Source organism: Pogoniulus pusillus, chromosome Z (genome assembly GCF_015220805.1).
Source record: "Pogoniulus pusillus isolate bPogPus1 chromosome Z, bPogPus1.pri, whole genome shotgun sequence".
NCBI classification, from domain to species: Eukaryota; Metazoa; Chordata; class Aves; order Piciformes; family Lybiidae; genus Pogoniulus; species Pogoniulus pusillus.
Genome location: NC_087309.1, coordinates 90,087,015 through 90,108,985, shown reverse-complemented (window position 1 = coordinate 90,108,985; position 21,971 = coordinate 90,087,015). Strand labels below are relative to the sequence as shown.

Here is a 21,971-nt window from a genome sequence, read left to right as displayed (position 1 = left end):
CATTTGGTAATATGACAAGGGGCAATGGTTTTAAATCAGAGCAGGGTAGATTTGAATTAGACATTAGGAAGATGTTCTTTATTGTGAGGGTGGTGAGACGCTGGAACAGATTGCCCACAGAAGTTGTGGATTTCATATCCCTGAAGTGTTTAAAATCAGGTTGGATGAGGACTTGAGCAATGTGATCTGATGGGAGGTGTCCCTGCCCATGGCAGGGTGGTTGGAACTGGATGATCTTTAAGGTCCCTTCTAACTCAAGTAGTTTTATGATTTTTAAAGCAGTACTACTGCACAGACATCCAGGGTAGAAGAGATGTTGTATTCTTCACAGACAAATTCTAGTTACAGATCTCTGGGACTTGTCAATAATGCTTAGAGTACAGGATTTCCAATCAGTGCAAAATGTACAATGACACACAGGACACATATTACCAAATATATACAGAACTGTTCGAAGAACATGACTCTAGGACAAACAGAGGTTTAAATACAAGAGAAACATTCCATCTTTTATAAATTATTTTTCCCCCCAAAACCAATTAGTACACTAATTCAAAATCACCACAGCTTAGTGATTTGCAAGGCAGACACTGAGAAACAAGTGACATCCTAAAAAAAAAAAACAACAAAAGCCTGTTTCTGAGACCAATCTACAAATCAATGTGTATGACAATGCATTAATGGTGTGAGGCACACAATGTGGAAAGGGTTTTCAACCACTTATACTTAGGCTGCTTAGTCTTTTTCTTCTTCTTCTAAGAATTATTTGATACACAAAGAATAAGCAACTAGTTCAGTGGTAAGCTTGCCTTAGCTTGTTGGAGCAAGATGATTAGGACATTCACAAGAAATGCTGTAAGACAAGGTATCTGAAGAGTATATTGATATTAAAATAGCATTCATAAAACTGCTTGTAGTTGGGTGATTTAAATAACTAGAGGTGAAAAACAAGAGTTACAGAAGTTAAACTATAGTTGAAGAGTTACGAAGACAAGGGTGATCCCCTAGTGGGAGAGACAGTGAAGTCTATAGTGAATTATTAAAAGCTGAGATGCTCTCTTTCAATAACCAGAGCTTCCAGCTTCATGGTACTGAATGCTACTCTACACCATTGCTAGTGGAACTAACCCAAGGATAGCTTGCTTTTGACATGCTCAGAAAGCTGGAGTTATACAGCTATTGCTATACTACAGATCCCCAGAATTTTTGCTTTAAAATAGCAGTGAAGGCTTTGTAAGCACCTAAAGTTACACAATAAATACTCAGTAATTACTTAAGCACCTCTTACTAGCCAATTTGGCAGGATCAGCAGCACACAGAAAGGGATGCCACAGCGAGGCAAAGTGTTAACTGTTGGACACAGGTACACCTGGGGGTGTGCCAGCCTGCCTTCAGGAAGAGAAAGGACTAAGGTAGTGGCACACCCTGTGGACAGTGAGGGAAAACTCCCAAGTGCCAAACAGTCATTAGGCTTGTGACACTCTTGCAGTCAAAGCACAACAAGGGCAGGCTTTCTGCTTTTTGACCTGCCGTGGTGTGTACTGGGGAGAAGTTCTGCCTTCTACAGCTGATGCTTGCACTGGGAGTTGCTGCCAGAGGTGTAATACAGGATACACATGACACAAAAGAAGCCATATCTGACATTGTCTCCCAAATAACACACTTGAGCAATGCAGAGTGACAGGTTAAATGGGTGTGTTGCTAGAAGAGCTCAGAGGGATAACTACACCACTAACAGTGCCCTATTAAAAAATACATCTCTTTGCTTTGGGATACGTCTTTAATATCTGCACACATTTATTTAAAGGGTTCAGACCAACTTTTCTCAACACCACTGATCTGCTTATAAAACATTCTCATAAATCACCTTCACAAAAAAATAGACCAGTCCTTTGGAAAATGCATTCAACACTTTGTGTTAGTAGAAATTCTATCCTGTGAGCCTGTGGCAGACCAAAAAAAAGCCACAATATGCTTTTAAATCACTCCAAAGGGACATAACCAGGAATCTGAACCAGAAGGCATTAATTTCATTAACTGTCATGGGAAGCAGAAGGCTTCCAAAACATGGAAAGAATGCACTCTTTCAACTGACATGTATGGATTTACAATCAATAGTCATTGCCCTGTAAACATTGAAACTGCTGGTCTAACTGCACGCTAAGGTTAGTGATTTGAATTCATTTGACTGCACTCCACACACACAATGTCAAGGAAAAAAGAAGAAGAAATAAAAAAATATATTAAATAGCAATAGGAACAAAGGCTTTGAGCTGGATCTTGCCTACAAGCCAAGTGTCATATCAGGAAATGCTGACAATATAAATAAAACTTTACTTCTATGCATTATAAAATCAGTCTAATAAATCTAAATCTGAGAATAGCAGCCAATTTGTAATTATTTAAATATATATATATATATATATATGAACTTTCTGTCAGTCAGCTATAAATACATACTGTGATGGGAGGAAGACACTATCTTTCATTCCCGAGCTTTCAAGACGAACACAGTATCAGAGATGGATGGATCAAGGAATGCTACTGTCAAGAGACGTTTCCTGAACAGCTGGCATTCTACAAACTTGTTTTCATTGTTACCTGAAAGTGCATCTTTTTATCTGTAGAATCATCCCCATAATAACAGAAAAAGTACAAACATTGCAATTTTGTTACACTCTAAGCCTGTCTAACCTGCCTTTTCTCTTAAGTGCAAAAAGTATATGAAGGGATACATGCACTGCTGAATAGAATATCCAGGCCTGACAACGAGGCAGTGCTGCCACCACGAATCCAAGGTACTTCAGTAGTTGCTGAGTTTTTGCTGCACAGCTGTTAAAAGGCTGAAGAGAAGCTGAAGTAGAAATGAATGACTAATCTAAGCCCAAACACCTAGAGCAGCAGTTTAGAGCAGGAACTCCATTCCCCAGCTTCTCACAGGCACTCACCACCACATGCCCAGACCTCTGTCACCAGTTCCAGGCCAAATGCTGGGCTCAAAGAGCAGAAAAGCAGAATTTGTAGTTACTCTGAAAGTTTTAAGGAAGAGATATGAGGTGCAGACTGAAAGAACACCTACTACAAAGGCTTTGGAGTGTAAACCACCATTGCGTCACTGCTGGAGTATGGGCTGGTGGCTGTGCAGCAGGGTCACACCTCCTCACACTATCAATACAGTTCAGAACCTGATGTGTCTTCTACCCAAGTCCTTTTCAAGTGTCACAACAGCCTCCCTTACCTTCTCCTCCTGCAAGATTTGATCATGCCAGATTTATATGCCAACAGACAAATGTTCATGTGCAAATGCCTGACAATTCCAAACTGCTGATACTCAAAATGGGGACACTGTTTTCTCATTTGCACAACACTTCTAAAGGGGTAGCTGAAAAGACTGAGTAATCACCTGTATCAGTTTAATTAGTTTTGTTCCTTCAGTCTTGCAGAAGACTGTGCTAACAGCTGCTTTTGGTTTTTTAAATGCTGCCATAGCCATTGCCACTGATTTCAGGCACAGAGATTTGATTAAGCTCCAGAAAGAGCAAGAAGAGCTCCAGCTGTGCACTGCAGAGACAGTATTATGCTTCCACTGTATTGCTCTAATGTCTTGTTGTAAGGCACTGGTCCATGAGAAATACATGCTGTGAGCCTTAGTGGGACCAGTAAGAAATCAAGCTCTGCCTCCTGTCCAGAACTGGTGAGTGGAAGATCTGGAAGGGCTCTCAGAATGCTGTACAACTAGACACTGTGAAAGGAAGTACAGTAAAGCCTGTTCTGAAAGCCTACATATAGACACATGTACACACACATACATACACAGATCCAAACAAAAAGGTTTGGGCAAAACACTATTGTTTTGTTTAAAAACTAATGCGATGAGAACATCACCCATTTAAACTATACAAGCCAAGTGGAAAAGCCATGAGGAAGAATCACAAAATCACAGAATGTTAGAGGACCTCCAGAGATCATCAAGTCCAACTGCCCTGGCAAAAGCAGGATCATCTAGGGTAGTCCATATAGGAATGCGTCCAGAAGCAGCAAGTTTTCTACACAGCATGAGCTAGTTGGAAGCTAGCTAGAATGTTCTGGTGAGAAGAACTAGGTTACAGGCTGTGAGAGGAAAACAGCGGTGGAAAACAATACTTGACTCATAGGCTTGCTGAGACGTACAAGAACAAGAAATAAAAACATAGATAACCACTCTCGCTGCTGCCGAGGAACTGGCTGAGCTGCATCTCTAACCTCACCCTCCGTTTCTTTTCTAATCCACTTTGCTTCCTAACCACCCTGGCCAAACCTCCATTCTTCCTTGGGACCGGGGTAAGGTTGAGAGGGGGAGGGGGAAGGTGAAGGGGTGGTTGGGAATCCCCCCTGGGGACTCAGGTTTCTGGGAGGGGAGTTGTGTTTCTGTATTACCTTTTACCTTGTATATTTCTGTCTGTAACTGTATATACTGTAAATATCTGCTTGTATATTGTGCTAGCTGTAAATATAAGCTTCATTCATATTTCCAGAGCCAGCTGAGTCAAGCTTGGGTGATGTCTAAAGTGTGGGGGGGCAGGGAACACCCAAACCATCACACAGCAGCACCTGCATCTTCAGGGATGAGCTTTTCAATGTCAGTGCTCCTAACTCAAGGTAATATGTTTACCATCAAAACAAGTTTAACCAACTGACCTCCTTCCCTAGCCTGCAATAGTAGAGCATGTGAAATGCACTGTGGTTTTCAGGACCTTTCTCTCTCCTGGAATGCTGGCAAAACCTAGCAGTACACTAGTGAAAGGTCAGGAGCATATGTCTCAGCTGAAAAGGTGCTAGCTGTGTCTGTCTTGGTTTACAGGCAAGGTACAAAGGCAGAGCAGTGAGCCTGCACCTCTTCCCTCTCTCTCACATTATCGTTCCTGTCCTGTGTCCCTGAAGCTGATTAACACCTGTCTTCAGAGAATCAAACCTCTTCCCCAACACTTGTGTTACTGCATTATTTAAAGCACTTGGCTGTGTGATTATTGGGTCCTTGCAGTGTTACTTGAGAATCATTTATCTGCCTGTCCTGGAAGGTTATTAGGCCTAAAACATATCCTGGCTTGCCCCACCCTTCTGCTGATGGGGGAAGAAAGGGTGGAGGGAAAACAAAGGCTTAGGCCATTATGTCCCCTCCCAAAGTGATAAACAGGTACCCACAGGTGTTTAGGTACTTGTTGGTGTCTTGCCCAAATACGGGTGAGCAAGCCCTCTTTTCACTTAATGTGGTCAGTTTTGCAAATGCCATTCTGATTGGTGAATCTGTGGCCAAAGGAGCCATTGCACTCGGGCAAATAAGATAAATTGAGCTAAGTTGCAAACAGTTGTGTTGCCTCTGCCTTGTTGAGCTGCCTCTGCCCCACTGTGTGCTGCTCTGCCTCACTGCTCTCAGCTTGGACAACATGTTCTGTTCTCCCTCAAGCTTCAGACCAGCTGATGTTTTTGGCTTGAACTACCTGGAAACTTAAGTGCCTCACAATGTGGTGTGAAGTGCCACCAACATTGTGCTCTCTGCACATCTGCAAGAGATCCTGCCTGCACCTCTGCAAACCCCTGTGCCAAGAGGAACTAGAATCAGGTCAGAGATCATCTGCCTCCTCCCCAGCACCCTGCTAGAGCCTCGGAAGATCTAGAAGCCTCTCAACAGCTACCAAGATGCTGAGCAGTTCCAACACTGCCACAAAAGAGCCAGTGACTATCTCAAAATTTCTACTCTGCTGCAGTGAGTAGAACAGATTTTTCCCAGAGCTTCAGGCTGTCTATTTGTAAGTGGGGCAAAGCCATTTTGTGGCTAAACTTTTCCAATTTTCTAGTACTCCTAAATGAATGAATTGCCAATAAGCATCCTTGTGAAGATTTTCCTGACCGAATCAGAACCTAGATTTAACTAATTTGTGTATAGTTGTGGGTGGGGCTTTCTGGAAATAAAAATAACTACATATTTTATAATTCCTACCTCGTTAATTGCCCCTACTAGGTCCCTGCCCCATCATGCAAATTACATGCCCTGCCGTGTTCAGTGCAAGACATTTGGTGTTAACTGCAAGGAATTAATGAGGGGCATCCTCCTGGCTAGAATGGGCCAAACTGACCAAATGCCTTTGCTGAAAATGTTTTCTGTTTATCCCATCTCAAGTTACTGCTACAGAGTAGAAAAATAGTAAGCAATAAAATAATATTTTTTTAGTCTTGGTAGATTGACTTCACTGTTGACCAGTAATACAAGGACAGTGTTGGGCCAGTGATGGAATTCTGTGATACTGCTTCCAAATTAATTATGAACACTGGACAAAACTTTCTAACCTTTAGAGACCACATGATGTGAAAATTGGATGGCAAGACCTTGTTATCTTAGGAGGCTTTCCAAGTAGGTCAGGCTCTGCAATCCACCTAGAACTAAAAATAATAATTATATATATATATATAAAGAAAATCAGGGAACTCTTAGGAAAACTGAAAAAGGAAAAAATGCCAGCTGGGAGGATTATAGAAATATTGCTAGAGAATGTAGAGATCCGACAAGAAAGGCCAAGGCCCTCTTGGGGCTGAGTCTTGCCACAGAGGTGAAAGAAAAGAAGAAGAGCTTTTTCAAATACATCACTGATCAAAAGAAGAGCACAGAAAAGGTGGGTCTGCTACTGAACAATGTGGGGCATATGGTAACTTAGACACAGAGATGGCAGAGTTGCTGAATGCCTTCTTTACCCCTAAGACCCTCAGGTACCCTCAGGAACCTCAGCCTCAGGAATCAAGGGAGCAGAAGAGGACACTCCACTAGTCAGTCAGCACTGGGTTAGAGATCTCTTGTACTAATTGAAGACACACAAATCCATGGGCCCTGATGGGTTGCATCCACAAGTTCTGAAAGAGCTGCTGGTACTGCTGATGAGCATCTCTCTATCATATTTGAAAAGTCATGGAGAGCAGGAGAGGGCCTGATGACTGGAATAAAGCTAACGTCACTCCAGTCTTCCAAAAAGGCAAGAAGGAAGACTCAGGCAACTACAGACCAGTCAGCCTCACCGCCATCCCTGGAAAGGTGATGGAGCAGCACCTTCTGGAGGCCATCTCTAACCACATGGAAGAAAAGAGGGTCATCAGGAGCAGCCAACATGGATTTACCAAGGGAAGATCTTGCTTGACTAATCTGATAGCTTTCTATACCATGACCAAATGGGTAGACGAAGGAAGAGCTGTGGATGTGATCTACCTTGACTTCGGCAAAGCTTTTGATACTGTCTCCCATAACATCCTCACAGAACAGCTCAGGAAATGTGGCATAAACAGCTGGTCTGTGAGATGGACTGAAATCTGTCTTGACAACAGAGTTCAGAGGGTTGTCATCAGTGGCACAGAGTCAAGTGGCCAGTGGTGTTCCCCAGGGATCAGTACCGGGCCCAGTTTTGTTCAAGATCTTTATCAATGATCTGTATGATTAATCTGTATGAGGGCATTGAGTGCACCCTTAGCAAGTTCACTGATGACACAAAACTGGGGTGGGGGGGGGCTTGGCCAACACCTGTCAAGTTCTGCAGCCATCCAATGTGATCTGGACAGGTTGAGTACTGGAGAGAAGCTAACCACATGAAGTTCAGTAAGGACAAGTGCAGAGTTCTGCATCTGGGCAGGAATAAAAACAGGCACCAGTACAGCTGCTGGAAAGCAGCTCTGTGGAGAAAGACCTGGGAGTCCTGGTGGACAGCAAGTTCTGCATGGGACAGCAATGTGCCCTTGTGGCCAGTGGCATCTTGGGATGCATCAGGAAAAGTGTGGCCAGGAGGTCTAAGTTTTTTCTCCCTCTCTTGCTCTGCCCCTAGTGAGACCACACATGGAATACTGTATCCAACTTTGGGCTCCCCATTTCAAGAGAGACAGGGACCAGCTAGAGAGGGTTCAACAAAGAGCCATGAGGATGATCAGGGGACTTGAGCATCTCCCCTACAAAGAGAGAGAGAACCTGAGGCTGCTTAGTCTTGAGAAGACTAAGAGGGGGTCTGATTAGTGTCTATAAAATATCTGAGGGGTGGGCGTCAAGTGGAAGAGACTAATGTCTTATTACTGTGCACTTCTGAAAAGAGAAGGAACAATGGATATAAACTTGACCATAGGTTTCACCTCAACATGAGGAGAAACTTCTTTACAGTGAGGGTGACAGAGCACACGAACAGGCTTTCCAGAGAGGTTGTGGAGTCTCCTCTGGAGATTTTCAAAACCCATCTGGATGCATTCCTGTGCAGACTACCCTGAGTGATCCTGCTTTTGTTGGGGGGTTGGACTTAATGATCTATGGAGGTCTCTTCCAACCTCTAACATTCTGTGAGTTGTCTGCTCTCTTCAAGGAAGACTTCAATACAATGAAAGAAAACACTGGGTGTTCCGTGTGTGACAAAACTATCACATTAAGAAAAAAAACAACAAACATTTTATAAACCCCTTGATATACTTGGCCTTCACAGTACCTGAGTCTGGAATAACTTCACAGAGGGGCTAAATAGTTGAAGTTCTCCTTTCAGAAGCTTTACAGGATCTTTCCTATCACAGCTGCCCAGGAATCTGTTTTGTTTTCAAAACACACAAACCATAATTTTATTGTGCACAGAGAACTTAAATACCAAGTGTGTTTTTCTTAAGGTATGTTTTCATTCCAGTGTGGCACTCCTCTGCTCAAACAAAACTGTGAGTGTTTCTGGACACACACACCAAAAAAAAAAACCCACAAGGAAAATTAAAAAAAGAAACCTCAAAGCCTTCCTATCCTCCACCAGAATCCTTTCTGACAGCTGTGAGTGGAACACATCCACACTGCTGTGCTGCTTTGCTATCACTAAGCTACCCTGTACACTAAGCTACAGGCCTGTACAGCGTTGCAGGGATGGAAAATCCCTACATAAAAATGTGCCACAGTAAGGAGCCCACTTGATGAAAATGCTGTGACTTGGGAGTTTCTTATTATTTCAGATAATAGAGCTGAGCAAAAGGGAGAGACACATCCAGAGCCGAATTGAGCCAGGATCGTGAAAACACTGTCAGCTGCATGCTGCAGGATTATGTATGCCTGGAAAAACAGTGAGACAGGTTTGTTTACTTGGGCTGCAGAAGATGGCCAGTACCAGCAAGCTGAATGCTTACACATGTTGTCTGTAACAAAAAAAGCCAAGTTTTCCCTTCCATTAGTGAGTCAGCAATTGGAAAGAAGACCATGCATTCCTTCTGCTACCCTCAGGGCACAATGCCTTTTCTCTGGCTTTCTGGACAATTATAAGCAGCAATCTATTTTCAGATTTCCTCTCTTAATTGGTGAGCTTCATCCTCAGAGAATCAACCCTGACATTCAACACTCTTTCATTCTTACTTGCAATGCAGCTGACAGGACACCAGAAGAGCTCCAGCTGATCCTTCATGCTGGATTCTGAAGAAGAGATACGTTAATGATAAGGAGATGAGGATTTTACTATCCACACACTGTCCTGCCCAGAATGAGGAATAAACAGTAAGTTCTTGTCTACAGGGTGGCACCTGAAGACCATGTCTAAACTAACAAATTAAACAATCACAGGGTTCATTCAAAGAAGGAGTCAGTCCTCCAAAACACATCTCTGCTAGAACACTATGGAATCACTGGACAAGAAGAGGCTGCAGGCAGCTGCCACATTGCATGGTTGCTGTGTCTCTGTTTACAGCTTTAGCCATATCATGCTGTTGCTGGAGATGACTGTTTTGCAGCACCCACATCCACACCCTCATCTGCACCATGACTGGAAAGAAGAAAGCACAGCTAATGATCAGATGTAGCTGAAGCTGGCACAGTTCTTAGCATACAGACCTATCAAAACAAGAGTCATCTAGAACTGTCTCGGCATGTAACTGGCTCCACAAAATGGCTTTTGAAAATACACTGAAGTTCTGTGAAGCAGTTGGAGATGTTCTTCTGGACATAATGGTAAGAGGAACAATCCTAAAGCTGCTGCTTGAGCAAGGAATTCATGCCATCCAATACTGCATTAGTTACCACCATTCAAGAACACCACCAGCTCTCACTAGCTTGCTAAGTGTTTTCTGATCAGCACAGAGTGAATAACTAAGCAGCAGATGCACACATGGCCAAGCCATGCAGGCCCCCTGCACCACAACTGCCTCAGAGGACCACCTGTGTATGATGCTGACCTGCAGTGAAAGACTCAGCCACTGGAGAACAATGGTGAGATGAGACTGACAGAGACTGAGTGAAGACCAACATGACTACAGGCATGGACAGCAGATCTGTGTAGTGTATGACAGGACAAGCACATTTCCCACTCATGCTCTAGCATGTCCAAGTGTCTCACAGGAAGCAGCAAAAGAAATACCGGATCCCCACATCTTCAGCAGATGGATAAGCACAGAGAGGTGATCTGAAGTGTCACAGCAGCTGACAGAAGCAGCCTCTGAAGAGTGCACACTCACCCAGGTGAGAAAAGCCTGTTATTGTGTCCCTGGGCCCATATCTGCTAACACCACCCACCATGGACTGACCAATTAAGTGAGTTTTCATTACAGCTCTCATATCCCCAATTACCTACAGCACATTACAGGCACACTACAGGCTCCGCAGTGATGCTGTGGTGTCCTGCAGTGCAGTTCTGACAGATGTGACTGTGCCAGTTTACTGAAGTGAACAGTAAATGGTACTTCTTTTTCCTTCATTAGCAAGGATTCTTTTAGTCTTTGAGCTTGTTGCTAAGCAACAGTCCAGCTGTGACAAATTAATGAAAACGAAACAGCACAAGACAAGGAGAAAAGTCTGGTCGCAGTGATAATGGTTTCAAAGACAGGAAAAAAAAAGACACCCCCAATATAATCTAATACTGCCTTGGATATTTTTGTCCTTTTTTTACATTCAGAGTGGTAGCTGCTGAAATAAAAATGCCTTTTAAACCAGACTTTGGCTGAATAATATAGGAAAAACAAAAGCTGTAGCTGAACACTTGCTCCACAAGCTTGTTCCCCCTTCATTCATACTGCCCAAATGCTGCTGAAATAAACTCTCTGAAGTATTTTGTCTCAACTGTTCTAGCACTTTCTCTCCTCCCAGCACACGGGGCTCCTTTTATAGAAATCATCTCTGCTGTGTTTCGTGGTTTTCTCTTTAGGGTACTGTTTCAACTGCGCTATTTGGACTGATCCAAGGCATTCTCAGCAGCTCCTGTCTTTGCCTTTTTTTGGTTGGGAGGCTACCACGAGCATTAATTCAAAGGAACACATTTTAATTTATGGAACAACGCATCAGAATTTATCTATGGAATGATTTTTCTTTAAGCAAAAGCTGGGAGGAGGGGAAATAGACTTTGTGAAGACAGATGGAGAAACCTCAGCATCTTGGAATCTCTGTTTGGCCTCAGTTTCTCTGTACACAAAAAAAACCCAACAACAAACCACCCCCCCAAAAAAAAACACCAAAAAAACTGGGAAAAGCAGCCCAAAGTAAACATTTCAGAAGAGACAAGTGGTACACAATAGTTATTTGTAACAATGAGGCACTATCTTTGAAAGACAAAGTAGAACCCAGTACTATCAAAATGTCATGAAAGGCACGCTCATAAGCAACCCTCTTCAACCAGCTGTTTGCACCACAGTGTTACTGAACCATCTTCGTTTGCTGCGTCACTTCTTCAGCACAGGTGTCCACCTAACGCCCTCCTTCAGAGACTGACATGCTATCCACTCTCATCTCTTTCAGGCTTCCAGTTTTTTTCTGTTTCTGCTTGGATTTTTTCAACATGTGGACCTACAATGGAAAGTTTTAAAAGTATTAAGGTAGTGCTAGCCACTGAACAAGAAGATCTAAAGCAACTACCCAATAAGTAAAACACTGGAACTGCCATAGGAAGACATTTAAATGCACAACTACATGAAGCACCTATCCTTATAAAGCTATAGGATGAACTGCTTAACTAACTTAAACATATATACACATGTATATATGTATGTTGATATATAAGGGTATGTACATGTGTGCAAATGGTTGTAGTAAGGCGGGAGGTGGTCTCTTCTCCCAAGCAGCAAGCAAAAGAACGAGAGGAAATAGCCTTAAGTTGCACCAGCAGGGGTTTAAGTTGGACGTGAGGAATAATTTCTTCCCTTGAACGAGTTTGTCAAACCTTGGAAAAGGCTGCCCAGCAAAGTGGTGGAGTCCCCGTCACTGGAGGGCTCAAAGCTGCGTAGGTGTGGTGCTGAAGGACATAGTTTAGTGGTGGGCTTGGCAGTGCTGGTTTAATGGTTGGATTTGATGACCTTAAAGGACTTTTCCAGCCTAAGGAGTTCTGTGATTCTATGGACACATAGGTACATACACATATATACAGAGAACACTACTTGCCACTAACCTAGCAGAAAGATAGAAATATTTCTTACTGGAAGGACAAGTTAGGTTTGTGCTCTCTTTTTTTCACCTTTTCAGGAAGAGAACAAAGTTTAACATAATCCAAAATATTTAAGATGTGACCCTTTCACTCATTTCTCCTGGGATCCAGTTTGTAGCTTTGCTCCCTTGTCCTCTGTCAATTCTTAGGTAGCTGATGCTCTTTTCCTTCTAATGTACACTAAGATATTAAGGAAAAACAGACACTCATTACTCCAAGGTCTCCTTTTCTCAGAATGTCCTCCTCCATTACTCAGTTTTCCCTTTTGCTGCTCTCTGCAGACCTTACCTTCCCCAGCACTGCCAGCAGACAGTACCCTGCCTCGCACACTGTAGTATTGCCATGCTCCTTGTAACTATGACCTGCTTTAGGGCAAGCAACACTGTCTGGAGATCTCAAGACAGGGGAAAGCATTAAGTCACTAGGCTGAAGCTTGAGGACTATTTTTTAAACACAAGTCTCATCTGAGCCAGCAGAGAGGGCCCTCAAACCATCGTCTGTAGAAACCCCATCACGGAATCAAAGAACTGTTGATGCTGGAAGAGATCTTTGAGATCATGAAGTCCAACTGCTCACTGAGAGCTCATAATCCCACCACTACTACTAAACCATGTTCCTCAGCGCCACATCCACACATATTTTAAACACCTCCAGGGAAGGTGACTCCATTGCCTCAGTAGGCAGCCTGTTCCAAAGCCCAAGAGCCCTTTCTACGGAGAAGTTTTGCCTAACGTCTGACCTGAACCTGCCTTGGCACAACATGAAGCTGTTTCCTCTTGCCCTCTCACTTGTTGCCTGTGAGAAGAGACCAACCTCCACCTTGCTCCAACCTCCTTTGTGGAAGTTGTGGAGGGTGATGAGGTCTCCCTTCAGCATTCTCTTCTGAAGACTAAACAGCTCCAGTTCCCTCAGCCATTCCTCATCAGAGCTGTGTTCAAGGCTCTTCACCAGATTGGTTGCTCTTCTTTGGACACACTCCAGCACCTCAAAGTCCTTCCTGTAGTGGAGCCCAAAACTGAACCCAGAATGCAAGGTGTGTCCTCACCAGTGCCAAGCAGAGGGGGACAATCACAAGCTTAGACCTGCTGTCTGACAGCTGCCATACACTGCTGACCAGCTCCTTTAAACCTATGCACCAGAACAGAACAGACAAGCAAGGCAGTACAGTAATACCCACTGTAGAAACAAAGTCAACCTGCTAAGAGAAACCTGCAGCCAGTACCTTCGGTCCTGCAGCAGATATGATGATCTGGCCAGGGGCCTGAATCCAAGGCTCTCCATCAACTTGAACTGGAATGGCCTTTAGGAGTGTCACACGGAAATAGGAGCCTTGGGCTATGCGGATTCCTGACCGAAACCCACCTTGGACTTGACCCTGTTAGGGAGTAAAATCCAGGATATGCATCACCCCAACGCATGAGAAGCACAGACAGTAGCTGCACTTCAGCTAGGGGGATAGAATTTTATTCTCACCTGATGTTTAAAATTTTAAGTAAGGGAACTGCTTAGGCAATATCTGCAGAGGATCTCTTTACTGACACAGCATTAATTACTTAAATTAGTGGATGAAGAACAACACAGGATATTCCTGCAGGCTGCCAGGGGCAAAATAACCAAGAGTGAAGTCATTGGCCACAGAACATGCACTCACAAGAACCTTAACATGCACTCACAAGGACCTTGGTTGCTTCCATGTCAACCCTCCATAACACAGAGAACACATTTTCAGAACACCTCATGGCACACACAGACCTCAGCAGGTGTGAAACTGAAATCAAAAGTCTTTATCAAACAGGGAGAGTTTTGCCAGACTCAGCCTTGTGTACACATGGATGTACACTCATCTAGACATGCTTACACTCAACTGCAACTGACAGTTGAGTGTTAACTGTCAGTGATGATGCCAAAGGAACGTTGCTGCTATTTATGCTCTCCTGGAGAATGTGCACAGTGGAAAAACCTCAACAGAAGATCACAAAACCAGAGCAGGGATTTGTTAACATCTATACTCCAAAGCAATGGGTACACTTCTTGTTGTTACTAACTTCAAAAAAGTTATCATGATCTCTATCAAACCACTTCTTTCTTGTGAAATGTTTTAGGCTTGTCTTACTTAAAACATCTGAATTATGAAACTGTAAAGCTGGCCAACTCAAAGGGGAGCTGCACATAAAATTTTAAGCAGCCACCTCTCCATTTCTGGTGCTTGTATGGAAAAAGTTGTCTCTAGTTACCTGACCACATTCACTTTTCCAGTAGCAGATTTAAGACAGTGAAAGAAATATGAGGACAAGACAAAAATAACCTGCTGTCACCCAGGACTGTGCTGCTAACAGCAGGCCACTGCAAAAATAGAGGATGTGGAAGAATTAAAATTTTATAAATTGAGTCACAATATTCTTTGCAGAACTGTCAGACCACCTGTTTCAAGAGCAGCTAGCATCAGATTCCCAAAGGGAAGTGCTGGAAAGCCAGTGACAGGTAATTACAAAGCCACCCATCTAGAAGGAATCTCTGTCCTCCCTGTGATAAGGTGTAACAAGACTCTTCACAGATACACTTCAGAGAAGAGTGGGTGCTTTTGTAGTGTTAAGCTAACGTCTTGCTTTCATCCTATGCCTGTTTTTGACACCAGTTATGAGAAAGCCAGTGCATTCCACAACACACACACACACATACATGTATGTATGAATATATCTGTCTGGTGGTGGTTCAAGGCCTACTTAAGTCATGAGGCATCCACTTTTAACAAGTTCTTTACATTCCTATGATGACTTCTTATCCAGACACAGTTTTCTTCAGTTTCCATGGTCTGGCATCTAAATCTGAATCATGGCAGGCTTGTGAAGAAGCAGTAGGAGGGCACTGCAACCCACCAGGAGGCAGTATCAGCTGCAGCTAACACCCTGACACATGAATACTTTGTTCACAGACAGCTACGGGTTATGTTTACAGTCTACAACCATCTGTATGCAACACAAGCACCTGAATAGCCAATGCTAAAACCTTCATGTAGATGAACGCCTTTTAGGACTATGCCATCTGCAATGTGCTGTTCGTTACCAGCACAAACCAGTCTGAGAAAGGTGATTTTCCTCTGTTCTTGCTGGGATGCCAACTCACCATGTGAACGACGCCAGTCACACCAACAACCTCCAGCAGGCCGTCATCGATGCGTGGTTTCTCAAAGCGGTTATCGCTCTCAGACCCCCAGAGGTCAGCTCCAGAGCCCCAGCTGCAGAGAGAGCACACCACAGTGACCACCATCTGCCACACAGCACCCTTTCCAGTACGCTGCTAAGGGTGGCTGGCTCACCAGACATCAAAACCTAAGCAGTCTGCTCTCCATCAGCTGGAGGAGATGCGACAGCTCTCCCGCAGTCAGAGCAGGACGTGTTCTCCTAAAATGTGGAAAAGTTCTGACCAGGTCTTCTAGGATTGAAACAAGGAGTGAAGAAAGTTTCCATGTGAAAGAAAAAGAGTAGGTGAGAAGAAAATCAGTCCAGAGAGATTTAATTTCTTGGGAAATACAGGTCACAGACACACTAACTTGAACTTCCAACACTTGAAAACTTAATGCAGGTCATACTAGTACTGACAATATGCAGAGAAACTACTGAAGTGAAGCTAAGCCAAGTGTCAAGCTTTTATTCTTATACCTGTCCAAACCCATTGCAGGTATTCCTGCACTTCAGTCCTGTGAAATGCTTCTAATACTTAAACACTGTTGTGCTTTTTGTGCAGCACTGAGCCTCCTTACCCAAACCCCCTGCTTCTTTTTCTGGTGCACTGACAGCTCAGTGTTCATCATGATCTTTTAACGCAGTTCTCATGTGCCACATCTCACTAGGTGTAAAGACATATATTTGAATAAAAAGCTAGGACATTTTCAGGCTCAAATGTGAAGAGAGAGACACAGCTTAAGAGTATACCTGAAAAAATCCAGTATGGCAGCACTAATCACGTGCTGGTTTTGTGTAAACAGAAAACCTGCCTCTACCAGCAGCACACCTCAGGAAATCAGGTTCCTGCAGGCTTCCCTCACTGCTCCACAGCAGTTAACTCCAGCTCCCTGCAGGTGTCAGGGAAGTCTCCAGAATCCTGCAAAAGCTACCTGAACTAAGAGTTTTCTACAGCTAGCTGGGTGGTAGCATCACCAACTCCACATCTACACCAGCTGGCTACAAGACCTGGACAGTGTTTGACAGGTGAATCTTTGCTAGCCTTCACTGCAGGAACTCAGCATGCCATCAAGTGTGTGCAAGGAACTTATCTCTAATCCTTCTATGGGTCATGGTGAAATCCAGCAGAATGTTAAACAGTTTGGGGGAAGCAGAAAATGGTAGTGGGTAGAAGTCACAGGCCTACAGTCATGCCTCAAAAGTCCTATGTTTTACGAGAAAACTGCTTCAAAAGAAGTCAGGAAACCTCTGGTGAGGAAATCACTCCACAGTTCTGTCAGAACACGGAAGAAACAGCAATTGTACAGGGATCTGCACCGGGAAAAGGCGGCAGCATCACCTTTACGTGGAGTGAGGTTGTGAGTTTCAAATGGCTGGAGGAAGTGTCAAAAGTAGACCTGGCTCCTCAGGCACAGCTGCACAACCACTGAGTCAAGCAGTCACCCACACACCCAGCAACAACCATCCAGTGCACATGACAATGAGGCAGTCACCCAACACACCCAACAACAACCATCCACCACTTAAGTCTCTCCACCACTTAACATTTCACCAAACGCTTGGACACATGATGCTTGAACACCACACAGCACTTCCACACATATAGGCAGATGTGCACCCACATGGGATCCTCTTCTCCTTTTTACCTGGGGATATTAATAAAAATGAGTCCTTCTATACTTGGTAACTCCACCTCGTGCTGGTCCACTTGAAGCTTTATGTCTTTGTGAAGATTTCTCGTGTGACTTATTTTCTGCAGCCCAACTTTCACGTAAACTCCTTTGTTGTGAAACCTAGGAGCAGATAAGCATCCTGTAACTAAAAAGCAAAGCCCAGCACAGCACTCTTAGAATCACAGAACCATCGAATGGTCTGGGTGGGAAGGGACCTCCAAAGGTCATCCACTTCAAGCTCCTCTGCAGTTAGCAGAGGCATCCTCAACTAGATCAGGTTGCCCAGAGCCCTGTTGAGCCTGATTTTGAATAACTCCAGGGATGGGACCCCAACCACCTCCCTGGGCAACCTGTGCCAGTGTTCCACTACTCACAAAGAACTTGTTCCTAACATCCAAGCTAAATCTGCTCTTCTCTAGTTTGAAGCCACTGCCCCTGGTCTATCACTGCAGGCCTTTGTAAACAGTCTCTCTCCAGCCTTCTTGGAGGCCCCCTTCAGGTACTGGAAAGCTGCTATTAGGTCTCCCTGGAGCCTTCTCTTCTCCAAGCTGAACAACTCCTGTGTCCTCAGCCTGTCTTAATAGCAGAGGTGCTCCAAACTCCTCATTGTCTTCATGGTTCTCCTCTGGACCCGCTCCATCAGGTCCATGTCCCCTCTTGTATGTGCACCAGTACTGTCCTCTAGCAGGTCAGTTTGAAGATTTCTTCAAGGGAAATTCTCTCCAATTCTTCTGGCTTTACTGCAGAACCACAGAATAAACCACAAACTACTTCTTTATATACGGGATGATTTGTGTTGCCACAGCACGTGGAGATCTGTGACATTTTCTGACAGAAAAATCACCCTTCCTACAGTGCAGACTGAATGCAAAGCTTCTCTGAAATTGAAACTTCTGGGCTGGAGAACTCTACTTAATCTTAAATTATATTTAAGACCCAGAGGTCCTTCCTCTAACATTTTTAAATCTTCTCACATTGCAATGCTAGAAAAATCAAGGCACAAAATCACAGAACCACAGAGCAGTGGAGGTTGGAAGGGACCTTTGGAAATCATCCAGTCCAACTACCTGCTAAAGCAGGAGCACCCACAGCAGTGTGCCCAGGATCACAATGTACAGGTGGGTTTGGAAGCTCCCCAGAGGAGACTTCACAGCCTCTCTGGGCAGTGTACTCCAGGGCTCCAGCACCCTCAAAGAAATCTTTTCTCATGTTCAGATGCAACCTTCTGGGTTCCAGTTTGTTCTCACATCCTCTTGTCCTGTCACTGGGACTATGGTAAATAGTCAAGCCTCATCCTTTTGACCTCCACCCTTTGGCTATCAATGAGCACTTAGAAGATCCCCTCTCAGTTGACTCTTTTCCAGGTTAAACAGTGCCAGTCTCTCAACCTTTCCTTGTCAGAGACCCTCCAGTCCCCTCAGCATCTTCACAGCCCCTCACTGGATTCTCTACTGAACTGGAGAGCCCAGAACAGGACACAGTACTCCAGATATGGCCCCACCAGGGCAGCCAAGAGGAGGAGGAGAAGAACCCCCTTTGACCTGCTGGCCCACACTCTTCCTAATGCACTCCAGGAGACTATTTGCCTTCTTGGGCACAAAGGCACATTGCTGGCTCATGGGCAACTTGTCCAGCAGGACAAAGGCCAAGGACCTTCTCTGTGGAGCTGCAAACCTCTGCAAGTGCTTGCTTTACAGACTGTTAATTCATTTGAAATCTGCTCTGCTGTCGAAATTTAAAACAGGCTTAGTAATGTCAACCTGTTACAGAGCTGTTAACATCTCTAATTTTAGAGTTTAAACAACAAAAAAAAAGGAGATGGGAAGATTTTATGGCATCCCTAGAAATGTCAAAATATTTTAAGAGAAATATAAACAAATGTGAGTTAAACACACAGTATTTTCTTCTAGAATAGAAACCTTTAGATATGTGGCCTTTAGGGTAACCCTAAAATAAAAAGCATAAAATTCCATGATTTGACCCTACCAGCAGAAAGGGTGTCACTGGAATGCACCTCTGCAAAGTGTCTCCAGCACTACGTCTAAGTGCTAACGACATTCGTGTGGGGAGGACAGCTGGTTTAGCATATGGGTTACAGTTAGCTATTCAGACACAGACTGTTCTGTTCTTCTAAGCTCTTGCAGAATCAGAATCACAGAATGTCAGGGGCTGGAAGGAACCTTGAAAAGATCATTCAGACCAACTCCCGTGCCAGAGCAGGATCACCAAGGGCAGGTCACACAGGAACACACCCAGGTGGGATAGATTCACAGAATTAATCAGGTTGGAAGAGACCTCCAAGATCATCCAGTCCAACCTAGCACCCAGCCCTATCCAGTCAACTAGACCATGGCACTAAGTGCCTCATCCAGGCTTTTCTTGAACACCTCCCAAGCTGGTGACTCCACCACCTCTCCGGGCAGCACACTACAACAGGCTGGGGTAGTGTGCACTCTACAACTTACTGTTTGATTCTACTGCCTGATGTTTTCAATCCAGGGGACTGAAAATGTAAATCAGCAGTGTCTGAGCCACAAGCAGGACCCTGAACTATTCCATTTTTAAGAAGACAAAAAAAGCCATGAGTAGTGCCTGTGGTGACAGACAGAACAGATGCAGGGTAGGTGGGATTTCACTTCACTACAGTTCACAGCTGGCTAGAGAATAATTTTAACAGTTAGGATTTGAACACTGAGTATTTTTAAATGGGTGTAACACTCTCTGGCAACCCAGAGGCAATTGAGAGGACATTTACTCACAAAGGGAAAATCAGAAAAAAACAAACAAACAACCCCAAACCAAACCCCCGTTTCTGCAAGAGAATAGTGAGGAATGACACAAATCCACTTCAGGGCTTAAGGGAGGGAAAAGTGCTATTGTTGACTGATCTGCATGCCAGAGAGCAGCGGGGCCTCTCTCCACATCTTTTAAGTCACACGGCCTCAAGTGAGATATAGAGATCTTTTTGCTCCTTACCATCACACAGGTGCCACCACAGCACTGGGCGAGGGTGGGAAGGCAAAGAGAAGTTCTGCAGTCAGTTCAATGCTCACACAGCACCACTGCCCTCCCTCCTGCTAAAGGCTGCGAGTAAAGGGCATTGGCATTTCCAATCCCCCCAGATATCACTGAAAGGAACACTGCAGTTACTGGCAAAGAACTGCACTGAACAGTAATGACAGAGTGCCTCAAAACTCCTTTGGTGGGAGAGGGAAAGAGGGGAGGGAGAGGGCAAGAGGGGAGCAAGAAAGGGCCAGGAAGGAGTGGGAATGGGCAAGGAGAGAGCAGGAAAGGAAACCCCTGAATTCTGTGTCTACACATTCCCAGTTGACCTAACTCACCCCTGGCGTCCCCAAGATTACCTGCTATTAAATTTCCCTGGTTCTTCCTCTCTAGCGTGGTGGAAGTCCAAGCTCAACTCTGCGTCGATGCCAAGTCCACAGTAATTGTTCATCTGTACAATCTGACAGGAAAAAAAAAATTAAAATAAGCGTATTATTTCCTCCTTAGGTTTATAAATGAAGAGGTTCCAAAGTTGTTTTTTTAATTTTCAATTTTTTTTTCCCCCTCAACAAAAGCAAGCTTTGCAGATGATCTTTCCAAGTCACTTTGCCGCTTTGACAGATTCTGGAAAACATTTTCCAGAAACACAGCACTAAAAATAGAGCTGTGCAGACAATTGCTGACATCTGTAGTCATTATTTCTGAAGTATCAGAAACTAGACAACTTAATCCCAGTTGCAAGTAATGAGTATAAATGAGGCAGGAAAAAAAACCCACACCCAAAAAACAAAACAGAAAAAAACCCACCACCAAAACCTCAAATGAAGAAGTAAAACCAACCTTGTGTCACAACTGCACAAGTGACAGAATGTTAATGCCACTATTGGTTTGGGCATCAGTCATGGATTTGTCATGACATCACTGGGAAGATGCTTTTCCTTACTTTGGAATGTCATCAGCTTGCACTAGATGAGTGAACAACTTGATTTCACCTAATCAACTTTGGAGAAGCCTTCTGGTGGCCTTTCAGTACTTAAAAGGGGGTTGATAGGAAAGATAAAACAGACTTTTGGAATGGGCCTGTTGTGACAGGACATGGGGTGATGGTTTGGAATTAGAAGAGGGAGATTCAGACTGGAGAGAAGGAAGAAAATAGAGAGGGAACTACTGGAGTGTCCAGTGAAGGCTACAAAGATGCTGATGGCCCTAGAGCACCTATGAGGTAGAAAGGCTGAAAGCCCTGGGGCTATTGAGCCTGGAGAAGAGCAGCCTGAGAGGGGATCTGATCAATGCTAATCAAGAGCCAACTGTGAAGGGCAAAAGGACAGAGCCAGGCTCTTGTCAGTGGTGCCCAGTGACAGGACAAGAGGCACAATGACACTGAGGGTGCTGAGACCCTGGCCCTGGTTGTCCAGAAAGGTGACAGATGTCCCATTGCTGGCAGCATTCCAGGTGAGGTTGTTGGGAGCTCAAGAGCAAACCACTCTAAGTTGAAGTCGTCCCTGCTGTTTGCAGCAGTTTGGACTAGATGACTTGAAAGGCCTCTCCCAACCCAAAGCATTCTGTGATTCTATGATTTTAAATAGCACCCTATATGCTTTCCTCAAATTTCTACAGATTTCATTCATTTCTGCAATTAATTCTTCCTGTTCATGATATTCATCCTGTAGCTTTCCTACCCTAATCTTTGTCTC

General features: G+C 44.2%; 1 protein-coding gene across 3 annotated transcripts in view; it reads right to left on the bottom strand.

Moving 5' to 3' along the window:
* Positions 1-300: 300 nt before the first annotated feature.
* DGKQ (diacylglycerol kinase theta) overlaps positions 301-21,971 on the bottom strand; it is a 129,054-nt gene continuing 107,383 nt past the window's right edge. For all 3 annotated transcript variants that reach the window (XM_064176292.1, XM_064176293.1, XM_064176294.1), the window contains 5 exons: positions 20,637-20,737; positions 17,248-17,394; positions 15,543-15,654; positions 13,642-13,794; positions 301-11,785 (listed from right to left, as the gene is read on the bottom strand). In XM_064176292.1, the coding sequence (XP_064032362.1) occupies positions 11,687-11,785; positions 13,642-13,794; positions 15,543-15,654; positions 17,248-17,394; positions 20,637-20,737 (612 nt within the window). In that variant the 3' untranslated portion in view covers positions 301-11,686. The remainder of the gene's footprint in view (positions 11,786-13,641; positions 13,795-15,542; positions 15,655-17,247; positions 17,395-20,636; positions 20,738-21,971) is intronic.